Genomic DNA, 25,494 nt, shown 5'->3' with positions numbered 1-25,494 from the left:
CTATGGTGCAGACCTTTTTGAAGTTTATGGAATCTGCTTCGACCTTGAGTTATAATTATCCGCTGTGTTGGTTGATCAAAACATGTAGTGTAGGGATTAGATGGGGAAGATGTATATGACTGGCAACCAACAGAAGCCCTTTGGTCTTTCATTCATGCATCGGCAAACCATCAGCATTGACATCGTATATCACACATCTATGTTTTGCCGAAAAGATGACCTCTTTTTGTCACAGCTTGGAGATCGCATCGCGAATGTTCGTGTCCCCAAAACTAGTCTTCTGTTTTTCTGATATCAAAATCATTGTTAAAAAACGGAGTATGGTTGTATTGGTATAAATAAATATAATTTTAAAATGCTGTCAGTTAACCTTTAACCTTTAACCATTACTGAGAAGGAAACTCAATGGCTGTTGCAGAAAAGCAGATTGTCTGTTATAATAATGTATACTCTAAAATAGTGTTAAACCTTTTCTTTCCCTTAGAATATACTACTATTCAACCGACCAATCAGAAGAGTTGAGTGTGGTGTCTAGCTCGAACTCTGCATCCATAACTAGCCTCAGTCCGCACACGGAATATCACATTCGAGTCGTGGCATTCAACTTGAATGGACAAGGGATGCCATCATCGGAACTCGATGTTTTGACCCGCTCTGCGAGTAAGGTTTCTCTTGTCTAGAGAATAATAGAATAGAATAATAAATTAATACATTATCTGAGTCATTTTAAATATGACATTCAAATTTGTATTAAAATGATCATTAGCTTTATAGCAAAAATTTAGTAAGTAAGAATGTCAAGGGCAAATTGGTTTCTATGGTTCTTCTTAAGGTGGTTTTCACAAAGTGGGAGCTAGTGCCAGTACTTTGCAGTACTTCTAATTATGGCTACTATAGATGTGTCCCTTTCACCTGTAAGTTCTTGATGTTCTATTAATCCTGAAAGATAATAAAAAGGTATTTTGTAATAAAAAGTATTTGGCTTTAGTGTGAGATTTTGGTTTTACTTTAGTTCGATATAAACAGATTGGCAGATACAAGTAAACGCGTTTGTATGGCAGTGTTTTAGGGCATCAATGGGACGAATAGCTCAGTTCCTGTTTGCTCCACACTTTTTATATGGTCTGATCATCCATGAAAGCTTGCTGTTTGTGTATGCGAAGAGATTTGACCTAAAATGCGTTGTTACACCACATTCCTTTTGTTGGATATTTTATTTAAAAAAGCATTGTTCCAGTAGTGAAATAAATACATTTTGCCGACCAGCTTCAAAACCTATGTTAGAGTGAGTACCCCGAGTCTAGCGTTAAAGGTGTGACGGCAGCAATGTCTACGAAATCACATGTGAAGTCTACAAAATCACATGGGAAAATGATTATATAGCAAGCAGGTTTGTTTCAGTTAAGAATAATTTCCTTGTGGAATAATATATAACCATTTTAGCTTGCTTGAGCCTAAACAGTACCATAGGAAGATGACTGCTAGCTATGTTGATTCTCATAACTCCCAAAATTTACTGATATAGTAATTTAATTCTTATCACTGCATCATTTCCTTTTAACCAAGAACCTTGTTTGAGATAACTCAATATGGCATCCTCATACTTTCTGAGATAACTCAATATGGCATCTTTATACTTTCTGCAACATTCTCTCTCACTCTCTCTGCTTTGCTCTGATACAACCTATGTGTGCGCGGGACAAACTGGTGAATTTGCTGCTGTGTTGTTTTGATACTATAATAAAAAATTGCAAACAAAAGCATCGTTTTCAAGAATTCATTTTAAGAGCTTCGTGTTTTTAACGATGAAATTGTCTATAAAGATGGCCGACAATGATAAAACGAAAAAATGAAGGATTAGTGTTATATCGCTATTGCTCTAGTTCAGAAGTGAAATAAGCGTTACTGTTAGCTTTTTGTTGCTCTTGTAAAACTTTTCCAAATACCGCAAAAATGCGCATTCAAAAGCTCCCATTTTTATTTCCACTAGAGATATAAAAACAGCCCATATTTCAATTTTGGTTATATAAGTATGCTTGAAGTAATACATTTGGTAGCATTTGAATGACCATCACAGACAGGCCAGACTTGGGGAGCTAAACCTGCATTTGTCTTTTACATAACTTAAAATATAAATAATTATTATTGTAAGCTGTTTGTAAACTGCAGCTCACAGCTTTTATCAGAGGTACTTCTGCTTACTTTTCTTTAATCGAAGCTTTCTATAAAAGCTCTATGTTTAAGCACGGAAACACTGACTGTTAAAACAATCGGTGTGTCTGCACACTGTTTTGCATTTGGTTAACTTAATATTTCCTTAGTTGTTTCTCTTGATTAAACTAAGGAAATATTAAGTTAACCAAATGCAAAACACCTTTTGCCATGTACAATATTATGGCAATAGGTCTTTGACACTATTGGCTAACAACAACGTCACCTTTGTACTTTCTGTATAATTATATCATGTCAGCCCTAGGCAGAGTTGTTTTGTTAGCCCCAGGATATGTTGGCTTCATAAGCTTATTTATAATCTGACAGGAAGAAAACCTTGTTTGTCTATGGCTTAACTTAAACCGAGTCTTCCCATCTAGTCGTGTCCTTGAAAACTCGGTTAACCTATTGGGTCTTGAACTTCATGATATCGTGATTTAAGTTTTTGGTGGTGATCTTTAAGATAGTTGGTTTGAAAATTGCCACCATTAAGAGAGAATAAGATATATCGCCAATCGTATAAATGATATAATCGTGTAATGGCGATTTATCTCATTCCTGACGATTTTCAGAGAGATCGATGCTGGAACTAAAATGCATTGACCATTTAGTTTTATAATACGCTCATTCCACGGCCTTCCATGTACCCAGGCATTCATGAAATAATTGTTTCTGTCATGAATGCAAAACAGTTTCTTTTTAAGGTAAATTAGATGAAAAATATTAACAAAAGTTTGCAAGGTTTTTTAAGTAATAATAATAATATATCGCCTATTCGCAATGTCGAATCGTCTAGCGATTTTTAGAAATTGTGAAGCTAATTGCACCTTCCTGAACTTTAGATCTACTCTCGCCTTTATTTATTCTCTCATCAAATAGCATTAAGCTTGGCCGAGATTTGTGTTGCTCTCTGAAGTCTGTTTATCGGTCATCCTAATTAAGAGTAGCTATAGATAATTAAATGTTTACAGTTTGTCTACGTCCTGCAGCTGACAGAGTGTCTGTCTAGCGCCGCTGTCCCCAAGAGTGTTAATTCAATCAAGGGCCTCAGCTTATCTATATCACTGATCTAATAAGCTATGTCGCTTTTCTTTTTCCGTCTGTTGACAGATGTTTCACGTTTTCATATAGGCAGCCTCCGTATTGTGATTACTATTCGTAATTTCACCTAAATAATTAAACTACCATAATGACTAGAGTTGATCTCTTGTCACTTCTAAACTAGCTGAGATCTTCAAATATTTCCAGCTTGTAAAGGACCCTGGCTATTGCTGATACGTGTTGACAAGCCTACAGCAATTATTTTATGATGCCGTATGCTGACCTTGTTAATGAAAAAATCGAGACGGACATGTCTAAAATCAATTTACTTGTATGAATTCAGGCACTTTAGATGACTCGTCATTGATCCATAAGGCAGGCCTATACTACATGACTTGGAGATATGATTTTTGTTGTATTCAAACCTTCATATCAAAAGCAGCTGTTGTAACTCTGCCAGAACTTAAACAATGCCTAGTTTTGAATTCATTGAACAATATTGTCAAAATTAGAACAAGCACACAAATTCAATTTATATTGATTTATTTATCTGTGACAAATGTTACATTTTTACATTTGTGTATTACATGTTGACAGTATGTAATTACATGTACAATGCAGATTCTTCTACAGATATAATAGTGACAAGAACTCGGTACACTTACAATCAAAATTTCATCAAACTGATTAGGCTAAGCATGAGAAATGCTGTTTGATTCGATACATTGATCGTTGGACATCACTGATGATTGGGTTGGTAGCTCGAGCTAAGTTCTTTGGTCACGTGTGATCTATATTTCTACAGAACCCAGTGCGGCGCCCCTCAATGTGGTTGCGGAAGGAACGGGTACTAACTCTATAGTTATAAGATGGGATCCTCCTCCTCCAGACACTACCAATGGTCAACTCACAGGCTACAAGATAAGATACAAAGTGAAGGGCAGGTGAGACAAACCTAATTGCAATCACACTTGCTGAGTGGACTTGATATTTAATGTCTAGAAGTACTCATAATAAGAGGACCGTCTACTAAATATTGTCTGTTTGTGTTGTTAAGTTGTCAACCTTTGCAAGGATATCAGCTGTGTCCGTTTGTTTCACCGTTCGTCCGAAGCCACAGTTGGAGAAAAGATTGCATCGTATGTGATTCGAACTCATGACTTTCAGGATGTTAGTCCAACACCCTAACAACTGTGCCAACCGGCCATTCTTTAGCATTTTTTACAATAACTAGAGGACAGCCTTATAAATATTGGTTTTTGTTATTGTTACTGAATTGTCAATCTTTACCACAATACTTGTATGTCTGTTGCTTGGCTAAGAGCGTTAGAAACAAAGATTGCAAGATCGAACTTGGATATTATAGTTTCTGGGCTTCTTGATCACCTTTCTACATCTAAGAATAATTATGGATGTAGTTGTAACGCATCATGATCTCTCACCGCACACTAGATTGCCAGCAAACTAGTTAACATAATTTAGAGAAAATTCGCAAGTCTGAATCTTCTGACCACCTGATTACATCATCTTCAGGTAAAAAGAGGCGAAGAAAGTTGTTTTGAGCCACAAAGATAAGATCTTATCTAGGTGTGGAGTAAAAGCTGTTTTAATATCTGGTATCTTCATGTTTGTCTATCTCACGTCACTTGTGTCATCTGATGTCACTGTCAATCATGTTATATCGCTGTTGCAATATTTCAGCAGTCACTGAAGTTCCTTACTGGTCTGTTAGAAGTTGTTTCAGTTAAAATGGTTGAATATCATAAAATGGAAAAAAAAGAAGTTTTTTTTACTTAGCTGAAGGGTGAAAGTAAAAACCTTGTAACTACTAAAGTAGTATTGTGTGGTCTACCTTGTAAACCATGGGGGATAAGTGCAATAGAAGTCCCCTAAATGAAAAGTTAGGGGCAAAGAAGGAGGAATTAAAATTTATTAAAATAGATGATTGGATTCTCTATTTACAGTCTTACCGCGACATAAATACCTAGGAGGTGCGTATATAAGTAGGCACCTCTAGTGCCCCAACATATGAGAAAATTGAGATACGAGCAGAGTTTCGAGTGCGTTTATTCCTTGACATACGAGTAATCTTTCAGATATGACCATACGATCTGATTTTGATGGCCACTATATGCCCAAGTATGCGAGAGGCCACTTTCGAGAACAGCATCGCTCGGTTTTTCCCCTCGAAGCAGTAGGAAAAAAGGTTTTAAAAAGGTCGACTTTATAGTCGAAGTTATAGTGAACGTGAGGCAAAAATCTCTAACCCGGAAACGAATAATAAAAAATGAAAATGACAAAATTAAAGTAAGTTTAGTAAAAAATTAAATTTTAGCTTTACCCTTTGGGACCCTATTGGCCTGTACTCCGGCATTGCGTAGGGTGTGTCAGAAACCCTAAAGCCTGGTTCCCATATCGATTGCGTGACTCCGGCGTGACTCCGGCGGTAAAATGCGCAGCAAAACACTTGCGAAGCTAGGCTCGGCGGCATCTGTTCACATAAAAGCCACATCTTTAATTATATCGTAAACATAATTGCGTAATCAAATAAAATGTTCGCTCGCCATGCTGTTCCTATAATGATGACCTTTACCCATACAGTGCATTTCGGGAAGATTTTACCCGTGGCCTTTTGCGAAATTTGAACAGCGCTAAAAAGTTGCGTTGTCGCCAGCTACTACCGGCGGTCCTCGGTGATACCCGGTGCGTAAGTTCCCATTTCACAGCTAATAGCCTGCGGTGCTGTCGCCGGTGCTTTGCGACGTATATGGGAACCTGGCTTATAGACCGATATACTGACATATACATGGCTCTGTTTACAAAAGCTGTTTGTAAGTTACAGCATAAACCAACCATTGAGTTCTTGCACAGGATGTTGGAATGAATATTTCACTTCCATTTTAATGATTTTCAAGTAATTTTTTATCTATTTCCTTCGTTATAATAAAAATTTACTGGGATGATATCGCAAAAAATTGATACGAGTCGTTTGTTGGTATGTCATGAATGATTGCGATGCCGATGAAGAATTATATGATACTAATCATAATTTTGCCAATTGTTTTGTATCATAAAACAATGATGAATGTTCGATGGATAGTATGCTACTGTGAAGATTTTTCAAAGTTGTTAAAATCGTGCTAATTTTTATGGCTTTAGTCCGAAAAACTGTGAGATACATTTTTTTATTTGCTACTGTAAACATTTTTAAAAGCTTTTAAAATCATACTAATTTTTATGGTGTTACCCCAAAAAACTGTAAGATACATTTTGTTTCTCTTTGTTAACATTTCCTGTGTGCTGCTAGGCTTTTTTTACCAGTGGGTTGCCCGACCTTTTTACCAGTGTCTTAGCAAATGTCATTGTATTATGAGCATATCAAGATAGTTTTAATAAAAGCTTCTATACTTCCTATTGTTGGACAATTTGCCCAGGGATACTGACACACATCAGTAAGGAAAGCCAGGGTTCAAAGGGTTAAGCGTGTGTTTACCCAGCTAAATTCATTTAAGTTAAATTCAAAGTTTATGTTACATAAAGTTTAGTGTACCGAATCCCGTTGCTGTCAAGTCTCCCTCAGACAACGTCTGTCTCAAAGGAAAATACTTACAGTAATGTGCGTAGTATTGTTACATTTTATTGCAGTTTTTAACCACTAAATAGGTATTTGTTACTTTGTTAGCGTATGTACTAAATTACAACAATTAAAAACACGTTATTCCACGCAATATCCTGGCACAATATCCTGGCGCAATATCCTGGCTTGTATGGCTTTTCATAGTATATAACGGATCACTTTGTATTTAGTTATTTTATATAGGAAATCGTGCCTTGAGACAAGTAAAATGACATACGAGCTCATACCCAGGACGCATTAAGCTCGTATGTCAAGGTATGACTGTACACCTTCTTTATGACATTAGGTTGTAATATATCAGTGCTGAAAGTGACTGCATTACAATGATGATGAAACAGACACGTAAGAACAATAGACATGGTTTCATGGAATGGTGAAGTATATTTGTGAAAATATTTTGACGAATGTGTTTGCATGAAAGTGTAAACAGAAGCCATCGTGTTTATCTGCATCTTTTGGAAAGAGATTCTGATCTACGGCAGTTTTGTGATGGCTGCGATTAACTATTCGTTTTTGAGCTTATAAGAGCTTGTAATCACATTTCCACATATTTGGCACCTACAACACAGCAGAGTAAGACATGGTGAATCTTTTGATACCAAATAACTGTAATGTGAATTTTGTTGCAAGTCAACCTTTAAGATAAATGAAGTGATAATAGAGGCATACATTATCTACAGGTTTAGCAAGTTAACAGTACAGTTGTAGACATACTATAGAGAATGATTTGGTAGAAGTGAATATCCAAATTAAGCTTGTTCTTTAAGGCTGGATCACGTTGTATCCACCGTATTACTAGCAGATTGGCATCAGCAGTGTGTCGTCATGTCCTCAAAAACTATTAGCTACCTACAGCACTTTATGGTATTATTCTTCTTAAAGCTTTTTGTTTATTGTTATAATCAAGTTCATTTTATCTATGGTGAAATATTATAAATAATATTATATGTTATAATGTTATAAATTATTTTAATGTGTATATTATTTATATTATAATGAAACTACAATTAGTTTTACTTCTTTTTACACTCTAAATACTGAAAACCATTGTTTAAATTTTAAAGATTTTATGGGACATTAATCTCATTGTACCTGGACTGAAAATTACGTGGAATATTCAATGTTCCGCTTCAGCTTGCGTCAATTGCACCCATATTTTATAATATCAAAACAAAAATTTCAATTTCATGTTATTACGCTTGTTTTTTAATGACATTAATTGACATATTATGATGTTTCCGGCATGATAGTTCTGGTGTACTTAAAAAGTTAGGCCTACCTCAAATTTGGAGGAAAATAAATGAAAATAGCCCAGATCACATGACTTGTCATAAACCATTCAACTTTAATACCATTTTCTAGCTAAAATATTACTCTTTTTGGTCTAAGTGTAGATTTTTCACTTGAATGTATATTTATGGTCGGGCAACTCTAGAAAACTGTTGTTACACATAGAGTCGAGGGCAAACAGTCGTCCGTCCATATTCCATCCAATCAGCGCATCAGGTAAACATATTATGAATAGAGTCTTGCAGCGGTTTATCATGTTTGATGTCAGAGCTTAATTGTATTCTCCTGTTCATAACCCTTCATACCCGTACATTTCTCTTTGATCCGCTAGAGAGTACTGGACCTCCTTTAATACATAGCTCATCTGCGCAGCACCTTGACGCTCTTATATTATCCACACCGATCCTCCACCAAACTCTCAGTGTTTTCATTCTTTTATACGTGTACTTAAATACGCGCGGCTACATTTGATCAGTGCTGGTGGTCTAGCTGGATTGGCATATCGCTGTTTTCTTTGCTGAGAATAGGCCTTTGTTATAAGTATACAACGCTACCAGCAGCTAAAGCGGTTAGGGCGTACACTGCTCTGTTTGTTAGTTAGAATGTCAGTAAGATTTGACACGCGGAACAGGTGTCAAGCCTAGTGCTGGTCTTGATGGTGTGTTTCATAAGTATCCATTACTCATTAGTTTCCTACTGCATTCACTAAGTTTTTAACAATTTTATTTGCATGTATATAAAGGAAATCGGTTAGGTATGAGCCTAGAAGTATGTCTTTGATACATGACCGATGCTCATCGGGTTTGCCGACCAACTCGGAAAGTTTTACTCTCTGTTGAATTTTCTCAGGAATTACTCAATTTATCTTGGGCGGTTTGGAAAAAATTGGTCTTTACCGGTAAATACCCTGGGACGAATGGTAAAAAGGAGTAGATTTAATTTTTATCAGAAAAGCATGACAAATTTTAACGTTTTATAGAGAAAATCTAGGTTTGTGTTGTTTATCAACCTTTCAGGAAATTAAATTACGAATAATGAATCAGTTGATGAACTGATGTCAATTCTATCACACCAATTGACGCAGGTTTCGCAGCTTAGAAATAGACTTTTAGTTGATACCGCTCTACTTTTGATGAAAATGCTCCTTTACTGTTTTAATTTCATTGCTACAGGAAGATCCCTGATCATAAAATTTGTGTAGTTCCTTTAGTATATGAATAAAAATGTCATGTTGCTTTTTACTATTAAGACACCTGCCGTGGTTTTTTATCTGGATTAAAGTATTGCTAGAGTATTGTAGCGTTATTGGAGTTGCTTAGTCAAGAATTGGAAATATGCTTATTTCAAGCGACTTCATTAGCTTCAGTATACACCACTTTAGGAATCATAACACAGCTTTGAATTCGCTACTTTTGCAAATACTTAAATTTCGTCGGGGTTACTATCAAATCCATGAAAATAATTGCTCTTCCACAGTTTTACTGACTGGCAGTAAGGCGTTGAAAGATAACTTCATGATATCTGTGTGTAGTCCGCGTCCTCAAGTGTAAAAAGTTTACGATAAACACTGAATTTTGATCTCTTAATTGTACTTCATGTCTGTAATAATTTATGGAGAAGATTTTTCTTATTTGCTTGCCTTTCTTTGGGTACTATTAGGATTTCTTTAATTATTTACATTGCGGCTGCAAATGGATGAGGTACGATATATCAAATCACTTCTAAATTTATTGTTTTTTGATACTTTCTAATTTTTAGCTTGGAGTCAAGGTAGATATCAACACATATACCTTTGTGTGTAGCTCGGCTGTTACCCTGTGGTTGCCTCTACTATTTCTCAATGTATAAGTTATGTTTTTTGGAGTTGTCTGCTGCACGGGTAGCTAACTCCGGAAGCTTGTGCTAAATTTCACTCTTATTTGTTGTTAATGTTAATATTATTTTGCTGTTTTATAAAGCTTTTTCTCTAAACTATATTGTATGTCTGTTGGTGTCAATTTCTTGCATGCTTATAAGTTTGCCTATTTCTTATTTCATGTAATTTGGACTTTCGAGAGTTGGAATGTACACATGTCAGTGTCTCTGGTTTTTAAGGCTTCTTCATGTTTGTTATGAGAATTATTATCAGTAGATTCTAAAGTCCGTTTTAGACCCCACCCTATTTTTGTGGTCAACTTGTTCAGTGCAAAAACTTTGAGTTCACAAACTACTGTTTAAGAAATTTTTGGTTAAACTTAAGAATGAAGTTGTAATTGTACAAGCAGGATTTATCAATTCTGATTTAATTTGAATCCCAATGTTTTTGATTTTTCATTGATAAATGAATCAAGTCATCTATAGTTCACAACTAGTGAATGTGCATTGTAAATTACGGTTGTGATCAGAGACGCATATGTATAAGGGTATATGCGGCGCTTGCCAGGCAATTTCTAGCTGATGTTGGAAGACAATTCTTATTGTGTACATACAGTTCTAGCATCTAGAAACATTTAGTCTACAGCCTTTGTATGACATCATCCTTGCATTCTACAGCATGGCATCTCATGTGTGAAACTGCCTCTCGAAACTAGACACTTGTGGCACTTGTCATACTGCGCTGTGACTAGACACGTGTGGCACCTGTCACACTACAATATGACCAGGCACTTTGGCACTTGCTATATACTGCAATGTGATTAGACACTTTTAGCACTGTTTATGCTGCAACATGACTAGACACTTGTGACGCTTGTCACACCTCAATGTGATTAGTCAATTTTGGCATTTGTTACACTACAACATGACTAGACACTTGCAACACTTGTCACACTGTCATGTAACTAGACACTTGCAACACTTGTCACACTGTCATGTAACTAGACACTTGCAACACTTGGCACACTGTCATGTAACTAGACACTTGCAACACTTGGCACACTGTCATGTAACTAGACACTTGTAGCACTTCTAATACTGCCATGTTACTAAACAAGTTAGACACTTTGACTGATGCTATAATTTGATGCCATTTGGGTATAGGCATATGCTGACTTGAAAAAACATTGGTTGGAGCAGCTCAGCTGTTCTGATGCATGGGCTGTTTTTCTATGTTTGTTCATTTACTCTGTAACGATTTCCACTGTGCTGACACATTTCTTTGTTGCATCGGTGTGTGTTCATGTTTCCTGCTCGTTCATACAGCTCTTCGAGGGCAAAAAGCCACACAACTGATGCTGATGCAAGAAACTACGAGATAAGTAATTTAGAGTCTGGAACTGACTATGTGGTCAGAGTGGGTGCTGTCAACAGCAATGGCACTGGGGAGTTGTCTCCCTGGTTAGATGCTACCACGTTCACTGCTGAATTGGATGGTAAGCAAAACTGTTTTCTGTATGGAATTACAGAAATTGGAATTTTAGAATTTATCAGAAAGTATCGGTATTTTTCTATCATGCACGATTATTTCTAATGTTTGAGAAGATCTGACTGCCAGAATGCTTCAAGATTAAAATCAACACAACTTGATTGTGTGATTAGATCGAAATTAAAATGCTCAGATCAAGCGAACGTGCGAGTATGATGTCTATAGTTGCAAAGAGACTGACAGAATAGAGACACGTAATGCTGCAACTTGAGTGCAATAGTTGATACCAACTATAGCAACGATAGCAATGAGTGATGTCATTTCGCTCTTTTTTCTGAACAATTTAGTCGTGATTAAGTTTGATCGATTTTAATTTTGAAGCATCGTGTCAGTCAGATCAAACATCAAAAATAATTGCAAATTATTGAAAAATATTGATATTTTGTGATAAATCTACTGAATTTTGTGTACGTTCATCTCTAAGCCACATGCGCAGGATTTGCTTATAATGTCCGCTTTTGAACATGCATATTCGTTTAGCATGGGACGCAATTTTATGATTATTTCAGGAAGTTGATAAAAATGTTTCTCAGTTATTACATAACAAGTGGCAACCATGTCTTGTCTGCCGTTTATGACACTACATATTGTTATATAGAGTCTCGCCCGCCAGGACGGCCTCTGCGCCTGCAGGTGGAACCATTCCCGAGAGAGCTGATAGTAAGATGGATACCAGCGAATGACAGCATTCTTGTGCGGCGCTATGACTTGGGCTACGGAACTGTAGCTCCCGATGAAATTTGGAAACAGATAGACCCTAAAGAACGTTTTACTTTTCTCGAAAACCTCGGTGAGTTGATCATGTTTTGCCTTCTGGCACCTTTTCAACTCGACATAGATTTCTTCTTGATTTCTTCTATGTTCTCTTTTATATATATCTGTCGCTCTTTTAAGTTTTCACCTTTCTCAGTTTTTATTCCTCTCGTAGTCTCTAACCTTTTCTATCTCCTGATATCTCCTCTCCTTTTCTTCCCTCTTTTATTTCTTTTTCCATTGTAGTCTGTTTTCAGTTTAATTCCAAAGCTTTAGGTTGACCGAAATACTAGTTCATAAGAGATTGCCACTTACAATACTGAAGACATATTAAACTGACTAAAAAATTAAAAGTATTTGCTGACAGGACATTAATTTCTAAGAACTCACAGATTAAAGTTCTTTGTGTTCTTTGGTAATGTCTGGTAAGATCTGTGCTCAAAAATGAACTAAGCTAGAAAGCTTGTTCACATAAGCAACATAAACTTCAGACTAAAACGAGTTGATTTTTTATTTATAAATATTCATGTTCCTATTTAGCTTTGATGCTCTCTCCATATCTTATTTTGCTCTTCCACCTACCCTTCTATCATATTATTTCCATATTCCTTCACCCATTTTCCTTTTTTGTTCCATTTTTCTTTCTCGCTTCTCTTTTATATCTTATTTCTCTCTTTACTTTTCCATCATTTGTTTGCTCAGAATCTGCGAATGCTCTTCTCTCTATCGCATTTAGTCACCCATATTCCTCAGCTCTGTTAGTGCGTGCTTATACAGCAATATAGTACTCCATTCGACTGGTTGCAGAGCCAAAGACCAACTACGTGATGCAGCTGCTAGCGAGCAACCGAGCTGGCGAAGGCCAACCGATATACCAGCAGACATTCACCAGTGAAGAGGCCAACCTTCCTTCGCTAGACAGCAGGCCTGAGCTCATGCCCCCAGTAGAGATTACAACTGTGGTGGGTGGATAGTTTAGCTTTAGGTCTTCTACTATGGAAGCTACATTCGGACATCTTCCAAAACATCCATTCTTTGCAGTAATTGATTGCAAGAACAATGGCTATATTTGGTGCTAGTTTCCAATAGTCATATCACATGAGAAGTTATAACAAAATTAGAGAGATTATCTAGCATTTCAGGAATATAGTATTTGTGAAGTATTTCTGCTTCGTCTTTGCCTTTTAAATTACAATAAGTTGTAATTATTTTTAGCTGGTTTATAAAATTATCAGCATGATGATGTAAAGGCTTAACCGATAGACTAATAAGCTGCAGTTTTGTGTAGCCGATGGAATTTAATATTTCATTATATATAAGGAAATATAAATATTTAATTATATAATGAGATATTATATTTCATTGTATATATATGTAATGAAGCATAATATTTTATTATATATATATAAATAATGTTCAGGAAGAGGCCTTCGTTAATTATTTGCTAGTTTAAATAAAAATGCTTTATGGCAATTATTTTAATTCGAAATATGTAAGACAACCAAAAATGTTGTTGATACGTGTTGTTTTATGCTACTTTCTCCCTATAAAATCATGTTAGTCCTTACCGCTTTAGGAATTGTCTACTCAATATCATAGATATCTTCTAACTAAAGTACTTATTTACCCATAGATATTGACCTACATGTTCATCTATTGTTTAGGTGTTGTCCTCCACAGCAATCCTAGTTAGATGGCATGACAATACCCTTGGGAACAGACAGAAGAACTCAGATGGGAGAATCTATACAGTGAAATGTATTCCAGTCGGTGGTTAGTATCCTTACCGGGTATTCTCTAGTAATCTCTGTGGTTCCCGAACAGCCGCTTCGAAGCTCAAATTTATGCTCATACTTTGATTACTATCCGGGATCAAACAGATTGAATTGCTAGAACAAACAGCTTAAGTGTGGCAGAATTACAGAGACATTTTACTGTTTGTTATAAGTTTTAGAACAATGGCAATACTGTACTCAATGGTAAGCAGCCTTCAAAGATGATCTTACACAAAGTGTTTGTAATTTTATCAGAACGTTTTGGTATTTTTTATATCATTTGCGATTGTTTTGGATGTTTGAGGTTTTCTGATTGCCAGGATGTTTTAAGGTTGAAATTGATAAAACGTGATCACAACTAAAACGCTCAGAAGAGACATGCTTGAGAAATGACATCACTAGTTGTTATTGTTGTGGTAGTTGATGTCAGATATTGCATTCAAGTTGAAGTGTTACACATCTCTATTTTGTCGATTTTTTTTGCAAGACGTCATAATCACACTTTCCCTTGATCCGAACGTTTTAATTGCAATCAAGTCTTATTAATTTTAATCTGGAAACATCCTGGTACTTTTTGATACTTTTCATCTCTAGAGAGATCTCTACGATGATCCTTGCTTGTAGGTTCACTGCAACGGCGACCTGAATACTTGAACACGACTGGCCTCATCGCCACAGTGGAAGGCCTCAGACCGTACACTGAGTACGATTTCTCTGTTATGCTTACGAGGGATGACAAGACCAGCAGGTACTCTTTCAGCGTACGTGAACGTACTCTCGAAGACGGTGAGTGATTTTCCATTTTTCTTCCACTTGTGAATGACAAGCACCTGTTATATACTAGTATGAATTGGCATAGGTAACATCATAGACAGGTGGCCTAATAACGCTGGTCAGTGATACTCGCACTCCAAAAATGGAGTTGTCTTTTCGTGGCCTCAAAACGGTTCTAAAAACCTAAACCTAAATAGACCTTATTACAATCGTTTAAATAGTTCAGACATTTTTATTATAGCAATTGATTTTTAGCTTTGGCTAACACGATATAGCCTGTGCTTCTATAACAAAGCTATTATTTGTGCTTAGTACGCATGTGCAGCGGTGCCCATTTATAACAGCGTGTCCTCATAAAACTATTCGAGATGGCCTTGTCGATCATAGTGATGTTTGTCTTGTCAGTCTTAGTATTACTTGTTAGTAATAGTGGCACTTGTCAGTCATTGTAGTACTTTTTAGAAATAGTATTACTTGGCAGTCATAGTAGTACTTGTTAGTAATACGAGTACTTGTCAGTAATAGTTGTACTCGTCAGGCTTAGTATTACTTATTAGTAATAGTAGTACTTGGGAGTCATAGTAGTACTTGTTACTCATAGTGATACTTGTCAGTAATGGTTGTGTCAATTAGTCAGTGTTTTAGCATTTTCTTTGCTTTAATACTACATGACTTGGTAACATTTTTATTGCTATTTTCGCTAATTTTATGTAATTTTCTCATCAAATACCCAGCTTGTGTTAGTTTAGACTTCTTTGTATTGCTGTTATCATTGGAACACTTCCCACGTCGGTCATGTTCCCATGCAGCGCCAGGGACACCACCGGTGGGCTTGACCATCAGCAAGATAGAAAATGATCCAAGTCACCTAATTATCAGCTGGGAACCTCCAACCCAACCAAATGGCAGAATCACAGACTATCAGATCTCTTATTCCTTTGACAAGACTATACCTTTTAATCAATGGGAACAAGATGGTAGGTCTTTGAGCCTGAGCAAGATAGTGTGGCTAGTTGCAAGGGATAAGCGGTCTGCTGGTTCACACTTTTTTGCCTATTTCTTTGCTTTTGTGTTAATCCACTGTTTGTAGTGGTCTCATATCATTATTTGGATGCGTTAGACTAGTAGTTAGTGCAGGCTTTTGTATCTCTAGGAGTCTCGGGGCATACGATGAACCACAGATTTGGACCTGTACGCCCTTTTACCATCTACCATTTCAGTATCATAGCCGAGACCAAAGAGGGCCCTTCACCACCATCTACTCCAGTTACCATTCGAACTCCCGATGGTGAGCCACCTTACTTATGATGTTCCGGTGCAGTGACTTGTTGGTTTCATTTTGGCATAGCTGTCTTTAATCCGTTCACCTTATCTTTGTGTTCTAGGTTTTATATTCATCATATTGTCTCATAGGCTAGTCACAAAGTGACCTAAATAGCTCCTATTTGGATTAAAGCTGCTGGAGCTGAAAGACTTGTAACTGAACAGCAGCAGCCGCGCTCAATGTCGAGCTCAATTGAACACCTTCATGAGTAGCAAATACAATTGCCACTTTTTATCACCAGTTTTTGCTTTCTATTTTCGCTAAAAGTTGAATACCTAATAATTGAATAGCTGCAAATGGAATAACTACAAATAGAATAGCTACAAATGGAATAGTTACAAATAGAATAGCTACAAATGGAATAGCTACAAATGGAATAGCTGCAAATATAATTGTTGCAAATGGAATAGCTACAAATATAATTGCTACAAATGGAATAGCTACAAATGGAATAGCTACAAATGGAATAGCTACAAATGGAATAGCTGCAAATATAATTGTTGCAAATGGAATAGCTACAAATATAATTGCTACAAATGGAATAGCTACAAATATAATTGTTACAATTGGAATAGCTACAAATGTAATCATACAAAAATAAAACAAGAAATACCAGGAATAATGTTACCTTCATGAGGTACCAACATTTTTTGAAAAGGTTGATTGAATAATTAAATACTAATGAATGAAATTTTTACTTTACCCTCTCTCAATGATTGTTTACATGGTCAGGGAGCTCTTCAGTGGGAGCTCTGGTGTATACTCATCACAAACAATCAGATATTATTACAATCAACATGTTTTGACTTTGCAGAAAGTTATTCTTTGCGATTTACCTTTTTCATGTTTATTGATCTGATTTAATTTCAATGGAGCAGCATCTGGACTCGGAGGAGCTGGATTAGATGGTGAAGAGTTCACTGGTCACAATATTAGGCATCCAAATGGTAGAACGACGCCACGGAAGGAATTTACCGGTTCAGGTAAAATGGATGCTTTTCTGTTGTGTTCATTTTTAACGAATAGACACTATATGTTCAAATACTGTTAGCATATGTTGCTAGTCAAGCAGAAGTGTTACTTGGATTTAAATCCTAAATAGCATAGTTATCCTTAGTATTTTAACCAAGGAAAATTTGTCGATAAACATATTATGATTGTGGACTACGCTCCAATCCTTATGACCATGGTTGAATCAGACTGAACGCTTTATTGATATTTGTTAATGAAAGAGCACTTGCAAATGGACTTTTGTGTCCTGGCCACAAATCTCTCAGTTTCACCACAGTACTACTACACTTACCATTCCCGTGCACCGTGAGAGATCGTCATGAGTAATCAGTATGTGGAGAATTATTATGAGAAGTGGTGAGGCGCCCGAGTTGTGTTGAGGTAGCGTGTTTGCCTCTGAATGTGATGCTTTCGGTATCATTCCTGTGTGAGGCAATCTTTTATCCTAACGCTCTTGGCCTGGCTTCAGACGGACGGACAGACAGACGAACGGACACTGCTCTTATTATAGTAAAGATTGAACTTATTTTTTCACTAGTATCCATCGCTTTGCATAATCGTAATGACAGTCATACTTACGTTACTATATATACATGCCATACCGATGTTACTATATATATACTTACGTTACTATATATATATATATATTTACGTTACTATAAATATATATACTCTACTAGTTTGCAACTGCTACTAGCCTACTGCTAGTGTCCAATAAACTTGTCAACATATTTTAACTCTGGCCAAGAATAAAACTTAGAAAAATCATATAAAAACCGTCAAAAAATTGGCCTAGGCTGCGTATACCTCTCAATAACCCATATTTCTTCTCAACGCATAATGGTGATGCTAATAATTACAGGGGGAATAATATCTGAAACAGTCCCTACGGAGACTAACTTGATGGAGAAATATCCCTACCTACTCTGGATAATCATAGGCTGTGTGGCTGTCATCACCTTGATCGCTATCACCATTGTCCTCGCAGTCATATGCATGCGACGCAAGTCGTCTGCTCAGGCTAAGGACCTTTCTAGGCAGGATGTAACGAAACCTGCTCCACCAGACTTGTGGATAGACCATGAAAGGGTAAGTCTCTTACCGTATTCTCATTTCCTGTGACAAGCGTGATGAATGTTAGTTAGCGATGACTTACCATTATTTTGAGTGATACTTCATCTCCGACTAGCTAGTTATTGGTATAATCATTGACAAGCTCTACAGGTTACATGGTTATATCTCAGCAACCAAACTAGCCTTAGAGTTATGTTAAATCATTTTTAGCAGGGATTATTATTGTTAATAAAGCAGTTGTTGCCTCCACCTGCAGCATGAGCTTAATGGGAGGAGACAACTTTCCGAAACAGACAATGACACGGATGAGATGACATCAATGCTACAGAGTAATATCGATGTCAGCGCCAGCATGGCTGGAGATGTACCTTATCACGACGATAGCCATTTCTCCTCAATGACCAGAAGTGGAAGACCCGTTATAATCGCACCTAATCCGCACAGAGAAGGTCAGTTGAGCAGTGAACTGATTTTCGAATGATTTGAAGACAGAGCTTTTTTTAATGGCATTACTGTACGTACAGCTGTTACCACGAGTTTTCGTATAGTGGCTTTTATTTTAATTTCTGTCTTGTCCACGTTTAATTGCAGGTATGCCTCGTGCGGCTGTGCCTCCCATTACAGGGGATCCCTCACGGCCACTTTTTCCGAGGACACAGTTTGCTCCTGCCGGGGGCCAGTATGATAGCACCCCTAGAGTGCACGTTGGTGATACATCACAGCCTAGTTCTGGTAAGGTTTTTGTGCGTACTATTATAAACAGTGCCATTTCATAGTGCCTTGGTTGTGCTCTAGTTCCTGAGCTTCTACTGAATACCTTGCCGAACACAGTGAAGCTTTTAGTTAATGCAGGCAGTAGTAGGCTTGGCTTGTGTTTGTGTTAGCAGTCGGATGCGTGTGCATTGCTCGACCTTCCTTGGTATTATCTGCTCATCTTAGGTGAACATTGATGTTTTTTGAAAGTAATCAGAAATGTGATAGCCATTATGATAATAAATATAAAAGTGAATGCATGAAATTTTTTTGAACAGGTCACTTGATTGAGTAGGGCAGCTATTGTTTATGATGAAATGTCTCTATGCGCGATCAGGCCTTTAATTAACCATCAATAATACTTTGATGCTTGGCCCAGAGATACCTTGGGCTGCTGTTTGTCCACCTGATTGTATGCCCTAGAAAATCCGGTCGCTTAGTTTTGCTTTGTTTTTTTTTCCATTTGTGGTAGGGTCACGAAATCTTTGTCACCTTGTAGGTCATACGCTTTCAGTATAATTTCCAAGCTTCAGATCGATTGAACTATTGATTTTTGAGAAATCACCAAAATACTGAGGATATTTTAAAGCATCGAGAAATGAAAATGACTCTTGACAAGACAGTAGTTTCTAATAACACACTGATTGAAACTCTTGGTAACGAAGGATCAGAATTAGACAAAGCTTCTCGTCAGCAACAAAAGCTTCCCAATAAAACTATTTATTTTCTATTCATAAAAAGACACCATCTTTCGGATTCGGTGTACTGTAATCATTATGTTACTTTAGTCGCATCTGGAACACCAATTCTTTGAGAGAGTGTGAAATAAGAATTATATTCATTCTATTTGATTTCTATTTCTTTTCTTTCACTGCTTTCTACAACCTCAGAGCTTCAAGATGATATTCAGTTGAAAAGGAATTATGTTATTCTAAGCGCGTTAACAGTCGATGGAAAGTTATTAAAATGATCGAAGATCAGTGGCCCTGCTTGTATGTATATACAAGGGTGGACCTCAAAGTATTAACACGCACCAAAATATTTTTACTAGTTTTCATGAGGGATGTTCCTTCTGTCCTTGTAGGCTGTAAAGCGAATGATCATTTGATATAATCTAACATCAGTTGATGCTAATGTTGTTTGTTAGATGGCTCTTCCTTGTATGATGAAAGGATGGGACACCCTGTTACCCCAACCGTTAGTCTTTTTTCTCGAGGCCTGAGTCCTCGAGACTTTACCATACGCAGCACTGCAAGTAGCCCTGCTACATCACGCAGAAGTAATGTATATGGAGTGACTTTCAGTTATGCGTTGCGAGTCGATATCATTTTATAGATATTCTACTTCTAGATTTATTTGAAATCTGTATAACAAGCTTGCAGCTAACCGGTTATTATAACATGCTGTACAGCTAACTGGTTATTATAACATGCTGTACAGCTAACTGGATGTTATAACATTCTGTACAGCTAACTGGATATTATAACATTCTGTACAGCTAACTGGATATTATAACATGCTGTACAGCTAACTGGATATTATAACATGCTGTACAGCTAACTGGATATTATAACATGCTGTACAGCTAACTGGATATTATAACATTCAGCAAATCAAACCAAACTGTTTGTGGACGCCTTTGCAGTCGTGAAAATTAACAAAAACAGTTTATTGGATGCTGGTATAGGTGCTGTTGTTAGGGATGGTGCTAGTCATTACAATAACTTGCTTCCACTGAAATAATTTTTAAAATATTTACTAAAACTAATACTTTATGGAAATCTGTTTTTGGCCTTGTGAAGCAGTTGCATGCACTTGATGCTTATGTTGGCATGGTGTTTTTAACCCTTTTGTCAGCACACTAACTGTCAGTAGCTGGTCTTACGGATGTCAAGGTCAAGCATGAGTTTTGATGGATGACTTGTATGCTGTTTATGGCTGGACTGTTCTAGAATGCATTTCTTGCCATTCCAAGCTTTTGTTGGCATACTTGGAACAAATTGCGATCGATGTATTTAATGAGCCACGAAACTTGCCGAGTGAAAAATGAACACGAGCTTGGAATGGAGAATGTCAGTAGATAATCGTGCTGCTTCGCTCTGTGCATGTTGCTCCTTATCTTGTAGAACACTATCACCAGCCACACATGCAGCACCACACACACAATAGTAGGGGGGATTCCCCCCACTCCCCTCACCACATCTTCTCTACCCCACAATCTCCTACCTCATCTGATAAAAGAGGCCACTCTTTGAGGAACTTTCATAAACCTCCTATGCCTACCGCTCATATTCCCAAACACGTCGGTAAGACAACCCCAAGTCATATGAATACTGGCCTTATGCATGTCCGAGGTTTTGTCTCGTAATAGTGATATAGCTTTTGTGATGTCATAAGCCTTATAAGTATGTTTGGTTGCTGACTAATAGCTCAGCTTGGATTGACTGACGACAGCATGAATGTTGACTGTTATGCAGCTTCGTTTAATATAAGCAGAATGATATGCGTTACATGAAAATTTAATAGAATTTTATAGTAAATAGAATTTCATTGAAGTTATCCATATTCAGAGTTGTCTACTCATTATACACATGAACATGCATTATCTAGAGAATCTAATCTCAACAATAATTTACATGCAACAGTCTTCTTGTTGAAGTCGATGTTGTCAATCTATCTATCTAAAAAAACACGAGAACTATAGTGTGTTATGTTGTAAATAATTAAATATAGTATAAATTATATTACTACACAGTTAACAAAATTTAATAATTTATAGTAATATATTATATATAAAAATTATGATGCTCAAGTAGACAACAGAAGTCGAGCAAGTCCCTGTTTCGCTGGTTGTTGAGTAATGCCTCACTTCTCCTTATTAATGGGAACCGTTGTCTGCGTGGTAAATAAAAATTTGTAAAATAGAAACTAATTTTTTAAAGTATGCGTATGTGCCAAAATTTAAACATCAGATCAGTTTTCTAAACATTGTATTTATTTCCTATATAATAAGTAAGTTAAGTAAGTTGTTTTGATTGGCTTTCAGTTTAAACTTCATCTTCAGTCCCAGTATATCAAGCCAAATAATGCGCTTACATAGTACGGGCACAATTCGTACTTTATCTGGTCGGAATATTCATACTCGTGATTAACTGGGTTTGTTGTAAAAAGGAGATCAAGCTTTTTAATTTATGAGATTTATCTATTTCACATATGTATATATTTTAATTTTTTTTGTAATGTGCTTTTTCAATTAATTTTCTTTTATTTTTTAATGAATATTTTTAACTGTGAAGTACTGAAACCGCAAAAGGTGAGCCGCGAATTAGCAAGAGATTACTGTTTATGTTTATTAAAAATGATTGTAACTAAAATATTTTTGATACAATAATTTATTATATGGATAGCCAGAGTCCACAGAAATATCTTATACGCAGGAATAATGCTCTTAGCAATGAACTAATAACTTTGGAACCTCATTCACCATCAAGTTTATAAGTTGACTGGGCTGGTACCTCCATCCACTGTGATAACTTTTTTGTGTGTTTTCTTGACTTACTAGGATTCACGGCCTGCATGAAAAATTTCTATTCCTTGTTATTGTAGTGAAGCCACAACCTTCGAGTGCATTTAGAATGACCAATCAAATGACAGGCTCGTCTTATCAACCGGAGAGCCCAACACAACACGAGGTCGCCAACAGCTCAGCTATCGCGAGTCCCCCGAGTAGCCACAGAGATATGCATCGTAGACCGATGAGACAATCTTCTCAGTCACCTAACCTCACTATGAACACTCTATCAGCTAGTAGAGAAGATTTAAAGTCAAGCATGGTATGTAGCCTATACTTGTTCACTGTACCAGATACTCTTACCTTGTGCGTGAGAAAAACATGGGTGTGAAAGGTGTTTTTGCAATTACATAATTCATAAGGTCTTGACATTTGAGCACAACTAAAAGAAACTGAGAATCAGGTTACGAAATATGAATCCAAAGAGACGGGTCATGCTGTCTCATGATGAAATAAAATTCGTTTGCTTTCATGTCAGGATAAGTACATTCTTGCGTGTGTTGTTTTAGCTGTTACTCCTACCAGAAAGCAAGTGATGCCATATTTGCGTTAAGTAGATGGTTTTAGTATTTCATTTTCATCTAAACCTGTCGCTTCAAATTACTCAATTATCTTGTCAGGTGTTATCTCCCTTCGACGAAAGCCATAAATGATGCGCTTTTGCATTGTAATTGATGAAAGAAAGCAAAATCCATGACTTCCGCATCGATTATGGAGCCGCGAATTATCAGGCATATTTGATTGAGAAAGTCTGAAGTCAGACTACATAGCAGGTCTAATCCTGACAGTTGTCATGGGCTTGTTAATTGGCCAGTTACAGTCAAAAGTAGTCACAAAGTTACATACGAAGTTACAATGTCCTGAGATCTGCATCTTTTGTTAAAACTGTTGGCATGTCTTGGAGCAAGTATTTATATTGGAACCCATTGTTAAAATCTTTACTAACTACAACAGGGAATTAACATGCATAGTATTAAAATAAAAGCCTTTTTTAAAACTGCAAACAAACTAAGTTTATAAGATAAAATATAAAAAAACCCAATTTATGTTAAGATTGATGAAAAGCGGTTTTTATTGTATCAAGTGATGTAAAAGTTTTGAGGCAGAGATAAAGATATGTGGCTTTTTATTCATTTCTGTTTTTGTCATATTTCTTACTTTTTTATTTTACCGGTTTACCTGTACTTTTAATTAGAGGTTTCACTGTACATGTAATTGGAGGTTTCACTGTACATGTAATTGGAGGTTTCACTGTACATGTAATTGGAGGTTTCACTGTACATGTAATTGGAGGTTTCACTGTACATTTAATTAGAGGTTTCACTGTACATGTAATTGGAGGTTTCACTGTACATGTAATTGGAGGTTTCACTGTACATGTAATTGGAGGTTTCACTGTACATTTAATTAGAGGTTTCACTGTACATGTAATTGGAGGTTTGACTGTACACACAAAATAATTGTGATTAGTTTGTTATAAATTCCAATGGTTAACAATTATTGTTTTAGTGTAAATTTCAGTAGCAGTCCAACAATTGTATTTAATTATTACTTACCAGTCTTGTAAGGATTACACACAAAAGCTCTTTAGTAATATAAGTTACCTGCTTGTCATTTCACCTCAGAGATGAGACACCTGCTTGTCATGTCACCTCAGAGATGAGACAACTGCTTGTCATGTCACATCAGTTAACGCAACCGACATCTCAGTTCTTTCCAAAAGTTATTGGGATGAGCTTATTTTCACCAACAATTTGTTTTTAGCTACATCAAGTTCTATTGAACAGCTCTATGGCCTGTTTATTTGCACATTTTTATGTTCAGTTTTCAAATAAAAACCAAACAAGACTCAATTTCATGAGCTATTGAACAAACTAATGTCATAGGTTTCTGTGTTATTCGCACCATGCCACAATTCATAATTAGACGACAATCGAACCTACTCGCGGATTATAACACATGATGACACAATAATATGACAATCAATGTACCGGTAAACAGTTTTGATGTGTCAACTAACTATGTAAATTATTGTATATATGTAACATTTCAAATATGACAACTAGAATGAAGGTACCTTTATGAAGAATGGGAGTTGCGAGATCTCCGAAATATTTCTTAAAACGGCTTATCACAAAAAATTGCTCTCAAAACTCAAGGTTGAGCGTGATTTTGAACCATTTCTATTGCTGGTTTATTTGATAGAATCTGTGAAACAATGAATGGATTGGTTATTTTTTAGTGATCTCAGGGCACTTGGACTAACACATCCATTAATGTATTGGCGTGAAACTTCAGACAAATTGGGAGATTAGTGTATACTAAGTCTCTATACAGTGATAGTATAGCAACACCTGGGTGCGCCAGTGCTGAAGCACCACGCTGGGCTGATAAACAGATCATATTTTCATAGGCAGCTATATTAGAGCGATGGTTGTGCCGACGCCTTTTATTGCAAAATCTATGCGCAGCACAAGTGCGATGATTTAGTCGCTAAGGTCATTTCAATGACACAAAGATGGTGCATCGCATGGCCAGATGGGGTGTCTGTAGGCTATCGCTGCATGTAAACTTCATAATTGTTGGCCAATATAGCCAGTATTTCATCTGCAGCTCTGAACTTCGCGATTTAATTGTTACTACGCCGATTTTAAGAAGACATACTAACATGGCAAAGCATGAAATAATTAGTCTGTGGACCTTCATTCTCACCAAAATCCTCTTTACTTGCAGATGACTCAAAGCACTGAGCAACTTAGTGCTGAAATGGCCAACCTTGACTGCATCATGCAGGACCTTAATGCAATCAAGAATGACTTTGAGAGAACGTAGCTAGTTCTGACCTTGTGGATTGAAAGATATGAGATTATAACCAGA

The 25,494-nt window shown here is 36.6% G+C and overlaps 1 protein-coding gene across 3 annotated transcripts in view; it reads left to right on the top strand.

Annotated features, from left to right (window-relative positions):
• Positions 1-25,490, top strand: part of LOC137396996 (neogenin-like) — a 67,716-nt gene extending 42,226 nt beyond the window's left edge. Inside the window, exons 14-29 of one of the 3 annotated variants that reach the window (XM_068083280.1) lie at positions 485-660; positions 4,058-4,196; positions 11,360-11,529; positions 12,181-12,372; positions 13,143-13,297; positions 14,000-14,108; positions 14,735-14,896; positions 15,694-15,861; positions 16,038-16,172; positions 17,087-17,191; positions 18,082-18,308; positions 18,550-18,742; positions 18,885-19,025; positions 21,173-21,352; positions 22,653-22,879; positions 25,351-25,490. In XM_068083280.1, coding sequence (XP_067939381.1) covers positions 485-660; positions 4,058-4,196; positions 11,360-11,529; positions 12,181-12,372; positions 13,143-13,297; positions 14,000-14,108; positions 14,735-14,896; positions 15,694-15,861; positions 16,038-16,172; positions 17,087-17,191; positions 18,082-18,308; positions 18,550-18,742; positions 18,885-19,025; positions 21,173-21,352; positions 22,653-22,879; positions 25,351-25,449 — 2,578 coding nt within the window. In that variant the 3' untranslated portion in view covers positions 25,450-25,490. Of the gene's footprint in view, positions 1-484; positions 661-4,057; positions 4,197-11,359; positions 11,530-12,180; positions 12,373-13,142; positions 13,298-13,999; positions 14,109-14,734; positions 14,897-15,693; positions 15,862-16,037; positions 16,173-17,086; positions 17,192-18,081; positions 18,309-18,549; positions 18,743-18,884; positions 19,026-20,193; positions 20,326-21,172; positions 21,353-22,652; positions 22,880-25,350 lie in introns of all 3 variants that reach the window. The other 2 variants (XM_068083281.1, XM_068083282.1) reach the window with 2 other exon arrangements.
• The last annotated feature ends 4 nt before the right edge of the window (positions 25,491-25,494 follow it).

The sequence above is a fragment of the Watersipora subatra genome, chromosome 5 (assembly GCF_963576615.1).
Source record: "Watersipora subatra chromosome 5, tzWatSuba1.1, whole genome shotgun sequence".
Classification (NCBI taxonomy): domain Eukaryota; kingdom Metazoa; phylum Bryozoa; class Gymnolaemata; order Cheilostomatida; family Watersiporidae; genus Watersipora; species Watersipora subatra.
This window is presented reverse-complemented; position numbering and strand designations above follow the sequence as displayed.